The 20,408-nt window shown below is 37.6% G+C and overlaps 1 protein-coding gene and 1 long non-coding RNA gene across 6 annotated transcripts; one reads left to right on the top strand and one right to left on the bottom strand.

Moving 5' to 3' along the window:
* Positions 1-275: 275 nt before the first annotated feature.
* LOC124344515 lies at positions 276-6,872 on the top strand. Of its 4 annotated transcripts, none has more exons than XR_006919760.1 (5): positions 276-757; positions 3,860-3,968; positions 4,348-4,493; positions 4,744-4,834; positions 5,782-6,872. It is a non-coding gene; the product is annotated as an uncharacterized LOC124344515 (long non-coding RNA). The 4 variants fall into 4 exon arrangements; XR_006919759.1 differs by lacking the exon at positions 276-757 and adding an exon at positions 784-3,761; XR_006919758.1 differs by lacking the exon at positions 276-757 and having other exon boundaries at positions 777-3,968; positions 4,348-4,566.
* A 240-nt stretch (positions 6,873-7,112) lies between these two features.
* LOC124344503 (protein cycle-like) lies at positions 7,113-19,687 on the bottom strand. 2 transcript variants are annotated; one of them, XM_046798057.1, is made up of 19 exons: positions 17,590-17,798; positions 15,246-15,583; positions 14,670-14,982; positions 13,899-13,997; positions 13,713-13,811; positions 12,541-12,631; positions 12,404-12,460; positions 11,788-11,877; positions 10,964-11,056; positions 10,045-10,162; positions 9,771-9,944; positions 9,343-9,461; positions 9,117-9,283; positions 8,909-9,047; positions 8,728-8,846; positions 8,569-8,648; positions 8,386-8,468; positions 8,121-8,324; positions 7,113-8,034 (listed from the first exon to the last, which is right to left on the bottom strand). In XM_046798057.1, the coding sequence occupies exons 1-19, from the start codon at positions 17,598-17,600 to the stop codon at positions 7,567-7,569; spliced, it is 2,862 nt and encodes a 953-aa protein (XP_046654013.1). In that variant the 5' UTR covers positions 17,601-17,798; the 3' UTR covers positions 7,113-7,566. The 2 variants fall into 2 exon arrangements, with proteins under 2 accessions (XP_046654013.1, XP_046654014.1); XM_046798058.1 differs by lacking the exons at positions 15,246-15,583; positions 17,590-17,798 and adding an exon at positions 19,540-19,687.
* Between the last annotated feature and the right edge of the window lie 721 nt (positions 19,688-20,408).

Below are 20,408 nucleotides of genomic sequence, written 5' to 3'. Positions count from 1 at the left end.
TTGGTTGGTCCCCTGGAAGAGCGACAAGACCCAAAAGAATCAAAAAGGGACCTGCCCAAAAAGTGCTTTGCCTTGAGGGGAGGTGCACAATGCAGAGTTTCTCTCCTTCTTTTTCTTCTTCTTCTTCTTGTTCCATGTTATTTTTTCCCTCTTCTCTCTTCTCTCCTTTAAATAAATAAATATTCCAACGGGCGGATTGAGTTGGTCGCTGCTGCAACCCAGAAGAAGAAGAAGAAGAAGAAGAAGAAGAAGAAGAAGAAGAAGAAGAAGAAGAAGAAGAAGGAAAAAGAGGAGTGCTCGTGGGTCGAAATGGCGCCCGTGTCAGTGTGCGTGTGCATAGCCTCCAGCTCGCTAGACTCTCTGCTCTCAGCTGAAAATGCAACACGGTCGCCATCTATTTTCTTTCGTGTACCAACACAACATTTTTTTGTACTTTTGTATTTTTGTATTTTTGGGAGGGATATAAATAAATTGCCCGACCATTTTCACGCTCTGGCCTCTTTTTCTTTTTTTTTTTGTTATCGTTTAGCAAATGGCAGAGACGTAAGAGAGAGAGACGGGCGTCACAGTGGACAACAATCGAACCAGCTAGCAGCACACGCCAGCAGCACAAGAGACTGACAGACACACAGACACAGACATACCCCACGACCATAAGAATGTACGTGTGTGGCAATCATTTGGCCTCGTTTGTTTACACTCGTGATTGATTCGGACCCTTAAATATCCTACGACGACGACGACTTTTTTCAAGACGGTAAAAAAATATATCCAATTAAAATAGTTGCATTTTCTAGACTTCGACATGAAAGGGGGTTTGAGTTGTAATTGAAACGCGAAAATGGAACGTGACATTATTTGATCAAAATCCCGAAATTCCTCGTAGTTGAAATCGAAGCCAGTTTATTGCGCAAATACTATTTTTTTATGAATGATGCGCGCGTAGCGGCGACATTGAGCGTTTCTATTTAAACCCAATTATTTTATTTCGATTTAAAACAAAAATTTCCAATCGCGAATTTTTATTAGAAATTTCGATGGAAAATTCAAATCCAAGTGATTTCTATAAAATGTCGACGTGAAAAAGTTGAGAAAAATATTCTTGGTTGGAATAATAATATGCGCGCGCAAGTCGAAAAGGCAAAACATCCGAATTCAACGGAATTAGCAAATTCTTGCATATTTTTTGAAAAAAACGTTCGCCGCGTTCGCTCTCATCTTATCGGGTGTGCCGGGTGTGCTGCGTGACGGGCGCCAAAGTGATTACTGTGATTATTGCTAACCTGCTGATTCAGCTTTGTTAACCTTTCAGTCAATTCCGAGTAGTATGAGCTCCATGTCCAGCATCATCAAGGCATTTCTGGTGGATTTCTTTCTGACACAGATGAATGACATAGATGTGCCATTCTGCTACACGTAGCAGAACCAATAGAATACATAGATGTGTGTGTTGAATCTGGCATTCTGCTGACCCGCCATCATCTCCCGCTTTCCATCTTTTTAGTAAACAATGCTATTATAAATATTTCATCGCTTTTTTCCTCTTTTTTCGAAATGGTGAATTCAGCGGTATTACGCAAGCGCGCTTTATAGACGGAGTTGGGTGACACTCGACTGAATTATTCTTTTTCAACAGGCCCGCGAATCGGATCGAGTGTCAACGAGCTGATTCGATAGTAAATCAATTTTTCCCATTCAAAAATAATTAAACAATTTTTTGATTTTGATTTTCGGGTTTCTCAATTTTAAATTCACTGGCACTATCGATAATTTCCAATAGTTTGACGTTCTAGTTGAATAGGTATTTTCATACAATCCAGGACAATATTTTAAAAGAAATTGTACATTTGATTTTTAAATGAAATAAAGCGAAGGGAAAAAGTGAAACGTCAGAAAAATAAAAATAAAAATCATGTGGATGGTGGTGGGGTCCATGGGAGCTATATCGCCTTGGTTACACGCATTTTTCTTTGCACGACGCTAGTCGTCGCAGTGTTGATGAGCCTGTTGCCTCCTCAAAATAGGAACGTCTGTCGTATAAATAGCACAGCCCTAAATGCGACGTAAATATATGCATATATTTATTTATATATCAGCAGCAAGAAAGGGCAAGCGAAAGCCCAGTTCAAACAAAGAACATTAATTGATTAGGCTGTTGGTGAGCGCAGCGATTGGAATTTGTCAAATCTCCTTTTTCGAATCAGTTGGAGGAATCGACTCCATTCTGATTGCGCTATTATTTTAGGCATTCCGAAATTATTTTCGTCTTATTTCACGGGATAATAACTCGGATTAGAAATCATTTAAGTTTAATTTCAAATTTCGTGGATGACGGTTTCGTAATAAAATATTTATAATCAATAAATGCAAATTCTTAACTCGCAATAGACTCGCATAAACAGAACAAATTATTTATAACAAATTTAAATGGTTTAAAATTACAGGGGAATGAACATGTCAAATATTTTTATTTGTTACTTTATTAAGTAATTTACAGCGAAACATAAAGTTTTATCCGATTTACTCAACAAATAGACGTAAAAATGTTTAAACTTTAATCGACTTCAAGTTAAACACGGAAAATAGGGCAGTTATGTTTAAGTCGGATTCAAACCGGCGCCTGATTGCATCCTCCCGTTTCTTTGAAATAATAACGCCGATAGAGCAAGGGACCGGAAGTGGTAGGCCCTTTTTCCCTCAACACCAAATGTTCTTCGATGCTCAGCTGTAAAAGTTCATGTGCCACACAAGATAAAGTGGGTTCCGACGAATAGGAAAAGGTGAACAGACGATTAGAAACGTGTTCACGGAACCGGATGGCACGCAATAACCGGGAATTAGGAATAAAGAAGAACTTTAATCTTTCTTGATAGTTACTTTCCTCGGAATTCTAGGCTACCATATTACCGCTTACATATCAATGATTCACTCTTGATTTACCCCAAATTATCATACAGGGATTATGGTACTGATTTGAATTACCCTATCTTTAAATCTTAGCTAAAATTTTGAATAAAAAATCCCACCCCTGGGGTTATTTTGAATCTCAAGCCAATTTTTGAATCTTAAGTAGAAATATAAAATGTTGAATTTTAAGCCAAAATTTTTAATAATATTTCTATTTTATATTTTTACATTGCTTATTCCCTCAGTAGATGGCGAATAATTTCGTGAGTTACCTTGAAGTATTTTTATGTCACGCACGCACGTTATTATGCGCCATCAAAAAATGTTATTTTTATCCAGAAAAACAATATTTCTGCCATCTAGCGGGAACAAATGGACATAACGAAATTGACAGTTACCTGTGTTAGCAAAGTACCCGAAGCGCTAAAATTTCTTGAAACAAACTAACAATCAAAATAGGATGTGACGTTTAATAACTTGCCAATAACAATATCTGACTCGCTAACAACAATAATCCAACGAGCCTCTGTAGGCCTACTAGGCTACTAATGTCATTCGTAACCCGCAAGCCGCAACAGTCATTTCATTTTCGTGTTTACCGTTATCTAACAATTCCTCAAATTTTTTAAATTTTCGATTATTTTCTGTAGTTGAGCCATCAGTGCGAAATCAATCAAAACTATTTTTACTCACTGAGCTTCATAAAAGGGCAACACTGCACTAGCTAGTTCTCACGATCCGTCACGGTCACGGAAGTTCGTCTGCACTCCGCAATGTAAAAGTTGTTAAGGCGGCAACAGGCAAGTGAGACATGCCACAGGACATAAGATGGTTAGTTGGTTATCAGCGGATCGGTAAACTAAACTGTTGAGTGTTGCTAAGTTTCAATCATTGAGATGTTTGATTGTAGTGAGTATTTTGCAAATGAGTCCGTTCACGTAAATGTTTGCAGTTGATTCCCGATTGTGCGTTACCCACGGGCTTCCATGTTACCCTCTAACGTGGTGACCGGTGGTGACCAACAGCCCATGTGCCCAGATCACATTGGTGCCACAAGTGAGGTAAGTGAGGATTGTTTCGCTGCATTGCATTTTTCAATTTCCCTTGCTAAAAGAAAATGAGTGCTACAAAAAGAGTTTGTTTTCTGTGTTTTTACAATGTCGAAATCACCACACCACTTGGCTCCAATTCAACAGTAGCAAATCTAAGAGTTTAAAGTGACTGTTGAAGTTACCTCTACTCGTGAATCTAGTAACATTGTAGAACAAATTCACTTAATGAAGTGAACTCAAACATTCAGTGCCTGCCAGACAGAATGTTTGTCTTAAATAAGAACTTAAGAAGAAGTCCCCAGTCTAGATAGGAAGTTGTGATTGTGTGTTTAAGTAAAAATAATTTTCTGAATATTTTAACGAAATTCCTTATTTCTCTTTGAATCAGACTCTGGAATCTTCGGATCACCAACGGCATCGGCGCGAATGCTGATTCATTGCAAATCGCATCTTTGACGAAAAACTAACATTCGGGAAGAAATTGTCTTCGTGAGAAATCAGAAAAGATGTCGAAAGCTCCTTCGTCATATTCAAGTAAGGCATGGATGTGCGGCACTATAGACGCATGTCTACCAGTACACGAGCAATGCACTTGCGCTCTAATATGGTAAACAGCGCATTTGTGATTCAACAGTGAGATAAATGCCCAGAAATTCTTTTCGATGCTTAACAATTCAATTCAAACTGCATCTTTGCTATCGTAAAAGAGCATCTTGGCTATCATTTTTATGTAATCTCATTTCTGTGTCGACTTTACTCAAATCTTTTATTTTGATTTGTTTAGGTAGACAAGCTTGAAGTTAAAATAGAATGCAAGTTACAACTACACCGACGTCGTATAACCGGATCTTTGCCATCTCAATCGGAATGATCAGGTTAGATGAGTCAACGTTTACTTACATTTTCATGTAACTGTCGCTCAACCATGAATAGGATAGGGTTTGTTCGTTATAATTAAAAACGCTGAAAATCATTTAATATTTGCCTTCTGTTATTGACTTCCTCTCTTGATTGCGTGATTGATTTTTTAATTTAAGACATTTTCGGGTTCGTGAAGGTGATATGGCTTAATAGCTATGCTCGAATGAGACTTACTTTGTAAATGTTCTGCTCATTTAAAAGGGGAGGCATTTAGAATCAGCCTGTTGATGAAAAAAAGTTTCCAGCTGCCCTTTTATTTTAAGACTCATGACGAATCGAATTTTAGCTCCAGTCCCATCTATAATCCGTAAACGAAGAGTGAAGTGCTTTTTTCCCCTAGTTTCACAGAGCACAATATGTTTTGATCAACTTCCCTAGTATGGGATTTGAACTTTCCCCCGGGGCCCTGCCCATGCTCTTCTTATTTTTGGGGAACTGCGTGAAGTTTTAAAAAGCAGTGAAACATTTTCCGTTCACAAGGATACTTGTCTTATGACACGAACAAGATGTAGTTATATTTCAACCATTTTCTATTTAAGGCTCATTCTCTGATGAAATGAGCCCCTATTATTGTTATCGTTACGGTTTTTTATTTGGTTTTAACAATCATGGCAGGGTTATAGACATAGCAATATCTACATTGAAAAAATTTTGTATGTTTGTTACCCTCAGGGGTCAAGTTTTAAAACAAGGTGAGGCTAACAATGTCTTTGGTTAACGATGCGGGCAACAGAAACCATTTGATGATTAATCTGTCTGTCTGTTAGAGTGTTAGTAGAACCATTTTCATGCCACGATCACATATTTACTAATTACGAGTTAAGAGAGGTTTCGATTCTGTGAATATTTTCTATACTTTGTGTGCTGGTTTATTGATTGGGATTTCAATTCATTTGATTAGATTATGCCCTCATTTGTCATGAGGATGGAGCAGCCAGGAGTTTCGGGGCACCACCGGTCATCACGGTCCTTTGTTGGGCCTTCGGATAGATAAGGTATTAAACAAATGGAGTTCACTTGCAGGTTAGAATCCATCCCCCCCCCCCCCTCTTTAGCTTTAATTCTTGCTGTTACTTCATTTGCATCCCCATTTTTTGCCCCTTTTCGCAGTGAATTATCTTTGTGTTTTTCACCTGTTTCCTCTCTGGGAAGGCTGTAACTCTTTTTGAATGAGAAGATACGGGTGCCGCAAATCACAAGATATGTTTTACTTGTTATTTCGTCACCTGCTGTAGTAAAGTGCCATTTCCCAGTCTATTGGGGTGCGGTCATGAATGTAAGGTTTCAGCTTTGCCGACATCTCTTTGTTACTTAAGGTCAAACATTGATTGCGTCAATCAAGGAGTTATAGTCTAGCGAGAGTTACTGCGAATTGAACAAATGCGCCGAGTGAAAATAGCACCGTTAGCTTAATCGGTTGGTATCCCAATATTGAATCTTTTTTCGAGAAAACTGCAGGGGAAATTTGTCGTTTCTGAAAGCCTGTTAGAAGATTAAAAAGAATAAAACTTAATTCCGGTGCAATTAAAACTCAGAAGACTATTTTTAATTGGGAAAACAAGCAATTTAAGAAAGAAAGGATAACATTTTACCTTATTTTTTCATTTAACTTGCCATGGACTGGAGAAACCAGCTGACTTTGGAACTCTTTGTTTCGCTTTCAAAAAGCTCTTTATTCAAATATTCAACACATATAACACGCAAATTGAAAAGCATATTTTCAAATCCCAGGCCCAAGCAGTGCTTTTGCTTATGAAGTTTGCATATGCACTGAGCGCACAAATAATAAAACAGAGTATTTAATTTAGCCTGACGTACTTAACATGTGGGTTACAAAATTCCTTGCTCTTTCAGTCTCTCTGTCTCTCTTTCGACTTGTTTTCATTAAGAATAATCATGTTTTAATTTTACTATGTATAACATTGGTACCTGTGCAACCTGCGGTAAATAGCATATAACGAAACGCATACACACGGTATACTGATGATTATACGAGTTATGCATTTGATTATTTCATGTATAAGGTATGACAATGAAAGTAGCTTCACAATTCCGTTTATAATGGACGATTTAACATGGTATCATCGTATCGACTTTTATCAACACATTAACTTTAAAGAGCAAAATTGGGATTGTACTATGTCGCGTGATACTGAATTATAATTCTCATAGTTCTCAATTGCGTTCCTTATTTAACTAATAAAGAACAAAAAAAAAAAAACTAGAAATGTATATATATATATGTATATATATTTGTTATCTTAGAGCCTCTTCTTTCTATATTTGAACAGATTTCACGGGAAACAGTGAACTGGGAATAAGATTTCAATCGAGTAAAATCGTATTTTTAGGGATCAGGTACATCCATTACATTTTCCGGACACATAATTTGCGTTTTTTGTTTTGTTGTTGATTTGGGGGTGCAAAACGTATATAGCTACACCTGGTTTCAATAGATCACATATGATTTTTTTAAAATGCACACTTAACAACGAATCAACGCTGATTTAAAAAACAAACAAAATAAAAACAAAGTTTTCTTTTTCATTTGAGACTTTGGATTCGTAAATTTACACCCAAACCGTGAACTCTACCTACTAATAGCTGACGTCGTTCTTCAGGTGTTTTATGATTCACATAACAGACGAGTGATCACCAAAATCCTAAGGATCGTGTACCCAAAATCTTAAGGCAATGGCCAAGGTAGGCCGGAAAAATCAACAGGTCCGCCGAGTCCGGCATCTGCTTCCAAGAGGCTCATCACAACCGCCATAGCTGCTTCGTCGTTACCATCACCGGGGCTGCTATTTTCACGGGAGGAGCTTTGCGACTGGTCCATCATTAGACCGCCAATCACTTCCATCATGTCCTCGTCGGCGTGTAAACCGGCTTCGTTCAGGATGTGTAATAGCTGAGCGTTGTTCCTGACTTTGACGTGGTTGTGGTTGTTGTTGCGATTGTGATGGTTGTTTTCGTTGCCGCGCATTCCGCTGTTACTTCCGCTGCTATTGCTTCCGCTGCCGTTGCTATTCACTTGCACGGAGAGGATGGCCGCTACTGATTCCGAATTAGTTGACGTGTTCATCGTAGTTGATGTCGTCGATTGAACACTAGGAGTATTTCCAACCACTGAAATTGGATTACGACGCATATCCTACAAAACACATCGTCATAATTTCGTTCGCAATTTAATAGACGACTAGATTTGATTAGGAAATAGTGAAATAGTATGACACATACCTCATTGGAAAATGAAGACGGAAGAACTCCCGTCACTAGGTAGTTGGGTTCCGAGTCCAGTGGACTGCCAACGTTGGAAAACGGGGACGCAGTAGCTGAGCAAGAAATAATCGATCCTGGCGAACGGACAGCAGAAGAAGAAATGGCCGACGCCGAAGAACGTGATCTTGAGCGATGGAAGTCGAGAACTTCATCAGCCACAGTCTGCAATAAAAATCCAAATATTTATGCCTAGTCTTCGAAGAATGATGACATTGAACGTCACCTGTCCAATTTTACTAGCTTCCACTTCCATGCTAAACAATCGAACTCTAGTTGATGTTGTTTGGTTACTGCCTGTTCCTGAACCTGTACCAATATCAAAATGAGATTTAGAAAGCCATTTCTTTCATTAAAATGTCTCAACTCAAATAACTAAATTTATTCACGAACGAGAAATGTAGTATACCTTGATAAAACATATCACTGTTGGAAAAATTCACAGACGACGAATCCATGCAGGAGTTTGCGACATCTGAGCATTCAGCCCTATAGGTAACAAGTAATAATTATTGTTAAAAACTACGTCAATCATTTCAGTATTTTTTAATTGCAACTAGAAACGTACTCTATGTAGGAGTTTTTGGCCACAAGGAATTCGATATCCTTAGTCCAAGGATTTCTGAAGGATTTCCAGCGACTCTGGAGCCGGACAAAGGTGCCTTCTTTGACACGGAATCGGTAAACCTAGTGGAAGATCGTGTGTAACGATTTTATAAGAGAAAAAGAGTTGCTGAAATGTAGTATACCGCAGTTGTAACGGTTTCAGTTGTCTGAAGAGCAGACTTGTGAACTTCCGTTAGGGCCACAATGTCATCAACATGATAATATTCGTACATACTTGTGCCTAGTAACTCCTGTGGCAAGAGTCCGAGCAACAGGGTAGCACTAAACCCACCAAAGTAAAAAGCGCAATGTAGCAGATAATAGATTTTAAAATAATAATAATAAAGTTACCGTTGATCTACAAAAACGAACTTTCCGTCAATCGTATGACGTGATATGAATTCAAAATTTAAAGAGCGGGGCCGAAGTGACGAGTCATTAACTAAACTTTCTTTGCCAGGAGTTCCCCTCGGTTTGTAATTTTGTAAATTTGACGGTTGAACCCGACCAACTGCTACCTGTTAAAACATATAAAATGGCTATTTTAATTAGAACGAAAGCGTGTGAGATGTCATACCAAACATGAAAGGTTGCAAGCGTCCACATCCCCTTCGGCATCTTGATCGTGAACTCCGATTTTTGCGGGTGCCCAAGATTTCAAGTAGCCAGTACAGTGCACCACAGTAAACTTTTTTTCTACAGAAAATCACAAAATAAAAAAGTATTGATCGATATTAACTTATTCTATCAAGCATACTACGCACACCATTACCCATTACACCAGTAAATGGTGTGGGTAGCAAATGGAAAAACCACACCATTTCTATGCTTTATTATGAAAATGTAAAGTAAGTAATGAAAAATTAATTAACCCTTACAAAAAAAAGCTTTATTAGAAAAATTCTATTTAGTATGTGCCAACAGCACTCTAACTGCTGCAAGTGGATAACCAATTACAAAAAGAATCGAAGAATAAAAAATTGATTAAAAATGTTCCCGGCCTACCTTTGCTAATATTTTGCGTTTTTCTATGCTTAGATGATGACATGCCACACGCGTCTGACGAGTCTTTAGCTGGTTGGACGGCTCGACATTTCATGCGGCAAAAGAATGAGCGGCGAGCTCCTGGGCAGAGTCTAGACAGACCTTGAGGAACGTCAGTTTTCACGGGCAACATAGCTGTAAAAAAATTATACAGTGTCGTAATGTGCCAGGATATGAAAAAATTCCGCTCAAATGTTAATCATTAATTTGCATTTGATTTGAAATCGGTGTTTACTTTTGGCGTCAATTAGCCGCTCGCGAGGACTGAGATCAGACGACGATAACTGTTCTTTCACTTTAGCGACGTCTTTAGGATGTAAAATGTCAAACCAGCTTTGGCCTAGTAAATCACCCTGGAAACATTTATTTAAAAAAAATAAAAATGAAGTAAAATAAAACAACTACATCTGCAGGTAAATTAAAAACTGAATTACGAAATGTATTCTACTTTCGTTTTTGGAATTTGAAAGCTTGAAAAAAATTTAATAAGTCTGGTAAGGTGGTTAAGGATAATGAGTCCGACCTTCTATTTTGTTCAACGATTTTTGGTTAAAAGGGCAAAAGAAAAGGAAATAAAAGAAACCACGGCCCAAAGCAAAAGAGGTCAGGAAATTAGTTATTTTCCCAATAAAAACGCAACCCTTTAAAACAACAGGGGAACAGTTCTGAAAAAATCAAAATTGAATGTCAACGGGATGAGTGATGATTGCGCTACATAAGAATTTAGTGTGGTAAATTCAAATATAGAATATCAATTTATGCTGAATCAATTTTACCAGAGAATGTATTTTTCCGAAGAAAAATGGCAAGTTACTAAAGTGGGGTAGTAGATGTTAATGCAGTCGGCAAAACAAGATTTTGAAGTGATGCTTTCACTTTGTCAACTGTTTGGCGTTGAGTCAAAAATTTCGTTAAAATATTACAACAAAAACAATTTTTTGTCATTTTTAAAAGTGTTGGTGCTTTTCATTCTGACAAAGTCTACTTTTAAAAATGTCTATAGATTTCCACAATTACTTGTCAACCAAAAAGAATTGTAAGCGCAAAACCGCTTAAATATTAAAAATGGTATAAATGTATTTGAAGCTTTAAAATTTAAAGTAGTCTACTTCAAATTGCATAGCCAACTCTTTGTTTTTTGTTTTGTTTTTTACCTGAGAATAATTGAGCACTTGAGACACTGACTCGGAGACGTACAACATCCTTCCTCGATCGCAGCCCACGACGAATAAAAAACCATCAGCAGACTACGGGGAAAATTATAGGAATTTATAGTTTTTTTTCTAACTGGTGTTAATTTTCAATCAAATTTCCAGAACAATCGTACAGATCAAATGCAACGTCTCAAGTTTCTAATTGTTGCGAAAGTTACAACGAGATGGGACGGAAGCACGGAACTTTGTTTTCCGTTGTTTTGAATTAAATTTGGATAGACTAGTTATTTGGTGTGAAGAGAAATAGAAAATCTGCCATATGAAATCTGCTTTTCTGTTGAAAAAAAAATTTCAGAAAGAAAGGCGGAAAAATAGTGCATGCGACGATTGAAGACATAAAATCAAATAAATGTGGAAGTATTCAGAATCTAACGCATGTCTAACATGTAATGTAATTTTCCAAGAACTTATTAGAAACTTTCACCCGCTTTTACCCAAACAGATAAAATTCTACTCCTTTTATGTGAGATTGTGACAAACGTTTTTTTTTTTAACTTTATAGAGCTCAACCATTATTAGGGCATCGAACAATTAAGGGGTGAAATATTCAACGAACAAACAACGCCACTTACGGTTTTGATATTCATGAAATAAGTAGCTATAGAAGGACCTGCGCATTAGCAGTCCTTATTTTATTTAGTGAAGAGTACAAAGAAATCTACAACATACTAGAAATTGCCAACTTATATCTAAATTGGACACTATTTCTTATCAGAATGGCGTCTAATTCGTTAATATATAATAAGAGCGAAGAAATACTTTACCTGCAAGATGAGACGCTTGAGTTCTTCGTCAGAAAGAAACGAGGGCTTGTAGTCCCCCTCTGTGTAGGAATGGATGGCACCTCGAATAGTCTTAAAAAATCAATGAAAGAAAGGAGAAAAAGAAAATGTCAAGTTTTAAAAGATTCCTTTAAACAAAACGGTAACTTGAAATTTCGAAAATTGTTATTTGTTCTTCGCTGAACGGCGATGTTATTTTTATTGCTTACGCAAGCTTGCTTACACGCATATAGGAAAACAAATATTTGTATTCAACTTTTATAACGTTTTTTTTTAATTAAATTATTTTTAGACATCCCCACTTTAATTGGCTTGAATTGTTTCCTCCTAGCGCGTTACAAGGAAACATAAAGGACCACCTTCCCATTTTGCGGAGTTTGAGTAGAGCTCATTTCAAAATCAAAATAGTTAACTAGGATTGTGAAATCGATATCAAAAGAATTTTCAACGTTGAATAAACTAATAAATTGTTCATAGGTTTTAAATGCCAAGTTACCCATTCCGACCAGTCTACATTTTATTGAAGGAACCAAAGTACGAATAAACTTCAGTAATATTACTAAATTATTCGGATCCAGAAGGATTAATATAAGCCTACCTTAAGATGTTGAACAGCCATGCGGAGTACGGTCAGCTTGTCGAGTTTATGCGACATCTAAGGAAATATGAATTATGAAGATTTTCACATTTTCAACTTTGATAAAATAGTCTCTAATTCAGAAAAGGCAAACTCACTGTTATACACATTGGCACCACTCGAGACAGCTCGGTAATGTATGTGTTCATCTTATCTCTTCGTCGTTTTTCAATTTCACTGTGATTCTGCCTAAAATATAAATGATTTGCATTAAATCGCCATCAAACAAATCACTAGTTTGAATGTATTATTTAACTTTAATTACAGCTTAACTAAGTCAATGTTGAATATTAAGTAGCTTAAATTTATGTGCTCCAGTTTCAGGGTTGTTGTTTACATAACAAAGAAACCAGAATGCGAAATTGAGTTGAAACAAAATGTCTCTTCAAGGTCAAAGGATTTGATTGCTGTACGAATATAAAATTAGTTACAAATAATGAGCCGTCACATCAATTCGACGATATCCATCAACATTCGACAATCCCTATTTGGTTGCAATCAAAGCTGCCATTGTCGTCGTCGTCGTCGTCAGTACAGGAAAAGTCAACAGTTATTGTGATTATTTTAAAAATTGCAATCTAGACCACGCCTAAGCACTAAACGGGCTTCGGTTTCCCTTCCTTTTCCCCTTTGGCGCTCGTTCAGCGGTTACGTGATGAAAGTAACGCGGAAAAGACCAAATTGAAACGCCAGACGTTGACGTCATACGGACTGAGGAATTCTTGTGCACCCTACGTCGTAACTTCTCTTTATATGAGTTTGAACAATTGCACTGCCAGGTCTTCTTAAGCCAATTACAAATTATCGATTGAAATGAAACCCACTTGCGGAAAACTGTGAATTGTAGACCAACAACAACGTTTTACGTAACACAAAGAAAAAAAAACAATTTTAATTGTATGGTTAGTTTTCCCATTAAGAAAAGTTAAACAAAATCAAAATGAATATCAGAATAAATCATCAAGTCCATGTGAGGTGTGGTAACCTAGATAAGAGGGATAATCCACCCACAAAAATCCCCGTTCACGAATGGCACAGAATGAATGCAAACATTTCCAATCAGAGGCATAAAGCTATACTGAAAAGATGGCTGATTAACTTGAGGCCACTAGTACAGACTAGTCTTGATTCAGCCAAGCGTCAGACATTACGACATTGGAATGTTTAGAATACGAATGGCAGTGAAAAAAGAAACAATAAATAAAAAACAAAAAACAATTCCATGTTTGGTTCAAGGTAAAACAATATTATGCCAAGGAATGTTGTTTACCTTCCACCGCCTCTGTTTCCTCGGGGCTCATCTGATGGTGTAGGAGACGGTGTCATCATCCTCGTATCTTCTGGTTCATCTTCGTCTCGACTTACATCTCTGTTTGAATCGATAATATCGTGTAAATACCGGAGCAAGTCTGACACATTCCGTTCAATAACAAGAGGAAACATTAAGTCGACCTACCTTAAGAAATGTGATTGAATATCATCGTAATCAGCTAACGAGGACGAGTGTGAACGCTGAAATTTCGAGCTACGACTACCGAAGTCTTCAGCTGGCTCACTGTAAAAAGCACGAAAAAACATACAAATAGGTATTACGTTTTTATTTGTTATCTTACGTTTGACAGGTCAGACTAAAAGTGAAAAATAATTGATCAATCTAACTCGACTAAGGATTATGTTGACATGACATTATAGGTGTACACGTACCACGCCAGTTTTTGAATGAATTATGACTAAAATGAGCCATCATAATTTTATTAGGTTATTCATTTGTAATACCCCGTCTAGATCCGTAGGTGATATGTCACAAGGTAACAAACGGAAAGAGCTACGAGGGCGTTCGAATCTTTTTATTTGTTAAACAAGTGAGCGTAATACGTGTACGCCTTTTGAGTTTCAGAGTACTTGGCATTATAGGTGCACTCATGATTCTTTAGACTATTCCAGATTCTATTGGGATTTAGACAACTTTCTGTATTATTTGGCCTTTCAGGAGATCGATAGAACCCATCACATTAAATGACTGTGTGCATCATGCAACTCGTATAAAAAAAAGAGGATTGGATCACTTATGTCAATAGAACGTACGTGACTTGGTGAAAACGGGATTTTCAGCCTGTCTAGTATATAGATTCGAAATTGACTCTTCTACATACTACTCCCTCATCACTTGAAACGAAATCAAGTCAATAAAGATCACTTAAAATTATATCAATTATTACGGACTTACGACATAACCGAAGTTCCTCTTTTGTTGGAGAGGCGATCCTTCCCTTTGGATTTGGTGCGGCTTGTCATGACGGGGAAAGAATCCGACGAAGGGTGCCGACTGGGTCCTGGAATGGGTACAGGGAACAAGGAAGAGCAGCCAACGGGGTCAGGCGGTGCTACTGTCGCAGCACTTTGAAACTGTTGGCCAAACGGATAGCGATGGTTGTAGCTAACCGCACGTTGATCAGTATTGTAAGATGATTCTCCAAACGGGGATAGATAGTTCGAACCGGCACTCAAATTCTGCTGCAACTGATAACTACCCGCAGACCCTGCAAATGTTTTCAGACAATTTATTCAATGGTTTTGAAAGGAAATTGACATTTTCCATGTATAACGAACTAGCAGGAATTTGAACAAATAATCAATTTTACAATATTCTATAGGTTAAATTTCCTTGATTACTATTGTATATTCCCTTTTACTCCTTATTTTAATTTGTCATTTTATCCAGCAATTTGAAAGTACCAAAATTATAATTCTAAACATTTATGTCTAGAGTGGGGTTGTTGGGTCTAATGTGTATAGGCCGTACTATTTATCACAATTTCCGTCGTCGGAGCAATTGTGTAGCTAGGAGTGTAATGAGTCGACGTGTTGGTTAGCTGGACGATTGGTGTTAGTGACAAAGACAGTGGCGGGGAAGTGATGGGAAGTCCTTGTTGAGGCTGAAGTCTTAGATGAGTAGGTGATTGTGTGGGAGGTCGAGGTAGTGCAATTGTCGTAGGAAGTGCAGTGGGCGGAGTTGGCTGCGGTAGCAGATGCTGATGCTGTTGCGACTGATGTTGTTGCTCCAGGTAAACTTCTGATGAGTTTTCGCTCAATAGAAGACCAGTCGTCCAATCAATGTATCCAAATACATTACAGTTGGGTCTAAGATAAATATATGTGCCGATGCGATCAAAAACGATTCCATGTATACAAGTAGATGAGGTCATATCACTTGGCTAGCAATGCTCAGCACTAAAGACCGAGGCAACTCTCACGCAGCGCATGAAATTTGCGACATAACGATCACGTATGCAAATTTTAACCAAATAAGTGATGAAACCATCTCCTTTATAGCTTCACGACGCACGCACAGATTGTCAGACATGTGTGATTACACTATAATAGTGAGTGATATGATAACACAATATAATATCACTCCGAACAAAGTAGCCTACACCATAAAAAACCGCAGGACCTAACCATATGCTACCTTCGAGTTTAATGCTTTCTGTTCCGTGTAAAGCCGCAACCTACGTAATAAGAAGAATAAATCGTAGGCGGTGTGTTTCCTTCTCTACCGACTCACAAAAAAGGGCCCCATGTCTGCGAAATCAATATCAACAATCAGAGCGACTTCAAAGGACATAAACTTGGAAAGTCGGTTCTCGAATCACATCACGGCATCCTACGCTGGTAACGCAGAAATGAATAGTCAAAAATTCTGAATGTTACGGCAATGGCGCAAATGATTTTTGTAAACAGGAATATATTAACTGAAAGCAAGCTTATGCGCAGCCATATATATAGAGCACTTAATGAAAGCTTATAAAAGCTTAAAGTAATTAACCGCAAACAACGGTTATTGTAGTAACAAACAAGCAATTTTCAAATTTTAAAAATGGCAGCATAGAAGTTTGTGTTGCAGGCACGGGGATTCGCAGTTCGCAGGTCTTGGCAATTGCACGACGTGGCTCTCTTTTGAGTTGCTCTATTGATTTCTAAGCGGCACTTTTCTAAGAATATGACCGAATGGAGTGTCAAGCAGCAGACGGCCTGAAAAAGTCGAGGCGATGCAGCAGCTCCCGCATCTACCAAACGGCCATTTCGTCGTTAGGGGGTTTGAAACCTTGTTTTAACGGTTTTTAACCTCATTTTTTGTAGATCTTTGCAAAAGGTAAAGAGAAATCAAGATTTTTTTTTTTGCATTTGATGTCGGACCATTTTAGGTACCACGAGGAGAGTCTGTGTCCAAAGTAAGATTTTGAAATTTAAGTTGTTGCTCACTCACATCGCTGTAAAGTCAAATCCAAAAATTAAGTTGACGCAGATACAAGTTAAAGTGGAGGAAGCATTGGAATTGATTGGGAAACGTAATCCAACCAGAACACTGATTTCGACAACTTTGATTGCTATGGTTTCACCGAGTGACGTAAATTTGAATGCGCGTTTCCCCCGCCTTTGTAATGCCAGTCAACCATTTTGATTGACTATTACCAGCAACGTCACTCTAGCAACATTAATATCGAAATCGATGCGAGTTTGCGCTGCAATGCGAATTCAACCCAAGACAACGCTCGAAACGAAAAAAAAAAAAATCGGGTTATGACAAAAACCTGTGGATTTGATTGAGAAGCGCGACACAAGACGTTTCCTATTTGGTCCACTTCTAACAGAGATTGCGTGTGTTGCAATCTCTGCTGACAGAAAGAGCACAAAATCAACACGTATGGAAAATCAAAGAAAAGTGCGATTACGTGCGTTCGCACAGTTCGGTTCGCATCATGGAAAACTAAAATTATTCAAGGGAACCGGTATATTATATATATATAGACTGAAAAAAAAGAAGGATTTATAACGAATATACTTTATTTGTTTTGGAATAAGAAATTCAAGCTGCAATATTTTCTTCAATTCTGAAAACACAAGAACCCGTTACGATGGTTAGACGCAAGGCTATTTTTTTAAGGTAAAGGGTTTAGACTTTCTATATTGAATCTGTCCTTTCCGATTCTTTCGCACAATTACTGTAATGTTATTCTTTTTTTTTTTTTTTTTTCAATTCGAAATTTAAAAAATTCTTTCAAGAAAAAACGGAGATTTGAGAGTACCACAGAAGGGAGATTCGAAATTGGTTCGTTGAAACAAAAGAAGAAGATTAAACGCATTACCTCTGATCCATAACTCCTTATACACTCGAAACAAACTATCTTTCATACGAAAACATGCTTGAATTTGGAACTGAACGATTAAGTCACGCAAACGTTTTGTTTTCACTGAGGAGTTTTAACAATATCTCGGGAAATGGTGAAACAGAAATAAAAGAAATGAAATGCGCGACATGAGTAAAGGTTCTACCTTCAACGAAAGCCAAGAGTTGACTGAAGCCATATCCTGACAGGCCATAGTACCTGGCATTGGCATACGCTATGTCACATCCTGACGGTAACGCGAACCATAAGAACCGATAGCCAACAACGCCGACCATGTTTGTTTGACATAAGACTATACTTTCAGGGTTGAAGTTATTTTTTTTTTTAACTTTTAACTTTCTCGGTTTTTCCACTTCCTTTCCAACCACCTCTCCGAATTTTAATCTTCAAAATGACCCGACCTTTGATGCTCATCACTTGATCAAATATAAACTAGTATCGATTGGCAACAAATGGAATTTCTTCCCGTGTGTGCGGGACAGCAGTAATTGAATCAGAAAATCATCAGTTTTCGATAACGGAATCCAAACGAATCCAAACTGCTGCGATTTCTTTTCTGTACAGGAAGATGTTGCCTAAGAAACGTCGCTTCTATGAAGCGCACATTACTCCAGTTACAAATTGTCATTGGCTGTACAGGAAGAGCCAAATAAATCAAATCAACATTTGTTACTGCATGTTAAACTAACTACACTGCACGGGTGCGACATTTGCCAGACGTGGAATCAAAACTGTCGATCCTTTTATTCTATTATTCTCAGGAAGATGTTTAAGGTAGAAGATTCAGGAAAAAAATTGTAATGTAATAGCTGTCGATTGATTAGTAGACGTTGCGAATGGAAAAATATTATGGGGCGGATAGAGAAAGGGCAACCAACTTGTCATTGACGAAATTTGTAGCTTTAAAAACAATTGGAATCCTAAACACAAAAAGACAATTTGGAAGGAATTGCATACGCGAGTGATTCGCACATTGTGAAATTATGCGTGTGAAAATGTCCGCCGGAATTCAGTCAATTATGACAGAGTGTAAAAAATTTTTTAGTTCGCATGTGAAAACAAAATAAATCGCTTACTATCATACAACAGAGGCACTTTAATAGGCTCGCTTGTAGCAAAAGCTATAAACGTTCAGGAAAATGGCAATAGTCTTAAAGTTCACGATCGAAGGCGTAGGATGGCGACAAACCAAATAGACTCCTTATCGATTTCTTTTACAGCGAAACGTATCGATCTTAATTCATATCGATTTGCTATAAAGGCAGACCTGACAGTGCTGCCCTCAAATGAAAGACGACGACGAAACTTGATCTCCTTGGAAAGTATCAGGTTTGACGCTTCATTATACATCCACAACATGTAGCAGATAATTAAAATAAATATAAAACAAATAACAGATAATAAAATTCCGAAGAAAAGAAAGTTTCAATTTAACGATTACTTATCTAGATCAAATCAGAAACATTAAAAAAACAACTTTATATAACACTGATTGACACGTACACCAGAAATACAGGAGTGTGGTCGAATAAACGTACGTCGTACAAACTTCGCGATTTTTTTAACATTTTTTAAGATTCATTTTTATCAAATCTCGACATGGTGAATCTTGAGACTTAAAATCTTACGAAATTCCCGCCAATTCGCAAGGGTAGGAAACAGCTGATGCTGATTCTCTACCCACTTCTGATTTCTCACGGACCGAGGCTACGTTCATCACCCACACTGTATCTAAGAAGGCTACATAATGTCGCTAATCTGTGTGTGACTACTGTGCAATTTCAAAGGCTACACTAACTGTCTGGTACTTGTAAACAAACTGATTTTTCATAGGCAAATGCAATTGTTTCTTAAATTCTCTAGGGCTTGCAAGGACTTTGATCAAGATAAGCATAAATTTCTCCTTACCAGGGGCTCTCTTGTAGACAGTTTTGCACAGTTGAATCGGGTCAGGTATGGTTATGTCCACTATGGGTAAACGACGATCACGATGCCCGATAACGTTAGTTATTTAAGACATTTCCCAAACAAAAATCACAGTTAATGCACCAAGTCGCGCCATTGTGGTGCGTTCGTAAGAGATGCTACATTGCCAGTTTTCAATGCTGACATGTTTATATGTAATCATCACATCATTTTCCTTTTTCCTTGTAAGACCTTATCAGTTATCACCTTAATGCCTTATACGTTCCTCCCTCCTGAATTCTTGGCAGAGAATTAAAAAAGGAAATTATTTGCACCAGATAATTTTTTTAGCTACCGTTATTCCGTGACCGTGAGGCGTCATTCGCGCTTGCGCTCACATAAATCTTACTTTCAATCAAAGGCCGCAAAGGCGGAAGAAAATAGTATTTATTAAAATATAATGTTAAAAATATATTTTAGGGTTCCACCCCACCATGTTCGAAAATAAGTCTACCTTGAAACAAAAGAAATTCTACCTGTCGTTTCCACGACTCCGTTATAAATTTGTACCGCTTCATTGCACTGTAAGGTAACTGAACTTTATGCCTAAACTGGGACTGCGTAGAATCCTGTTTTTTAATAAGTTTCTATTTCTAAGAAAAATGTGAATGTCATGGCAAGAAAGGACACCTTTAGTCTGGCCCGTTTCCGCCCATTCCTTATGCTTATCTGGATGACCTTTACATGAATCTAACTTGGTTAGCGACTATTTCAATCAAAATTAACGAATCTTTAAAGTATAGAAGGTTATATTTATACGTGTCTCTAAGCAACTTTTATTATTCAGGAACAATAAGTAGATGGTTGATAAT

Source organism: Daphnia pulicaria, chromosome 6 (genome assembly GCF_021234035.1).
Source record: "Daphnia pulicaria isolate SC F1-1A chromosome 6, SC_F0-13Bv2, whole genome shotgun sequence".
NCBI classification, from domain to species: domain Eukaryota; kingdom Metazoa; phylum Arthropoda; class Branchiopoda; order Diplostraca; family Daphniidae; genus Daphnia; species Daphnia pulicaria.
The sequence above is the reverse complement of the archived record's forward strand: the minus strand, read 5'-3'. Positions and strand labels throughout refer to the sequence as shown.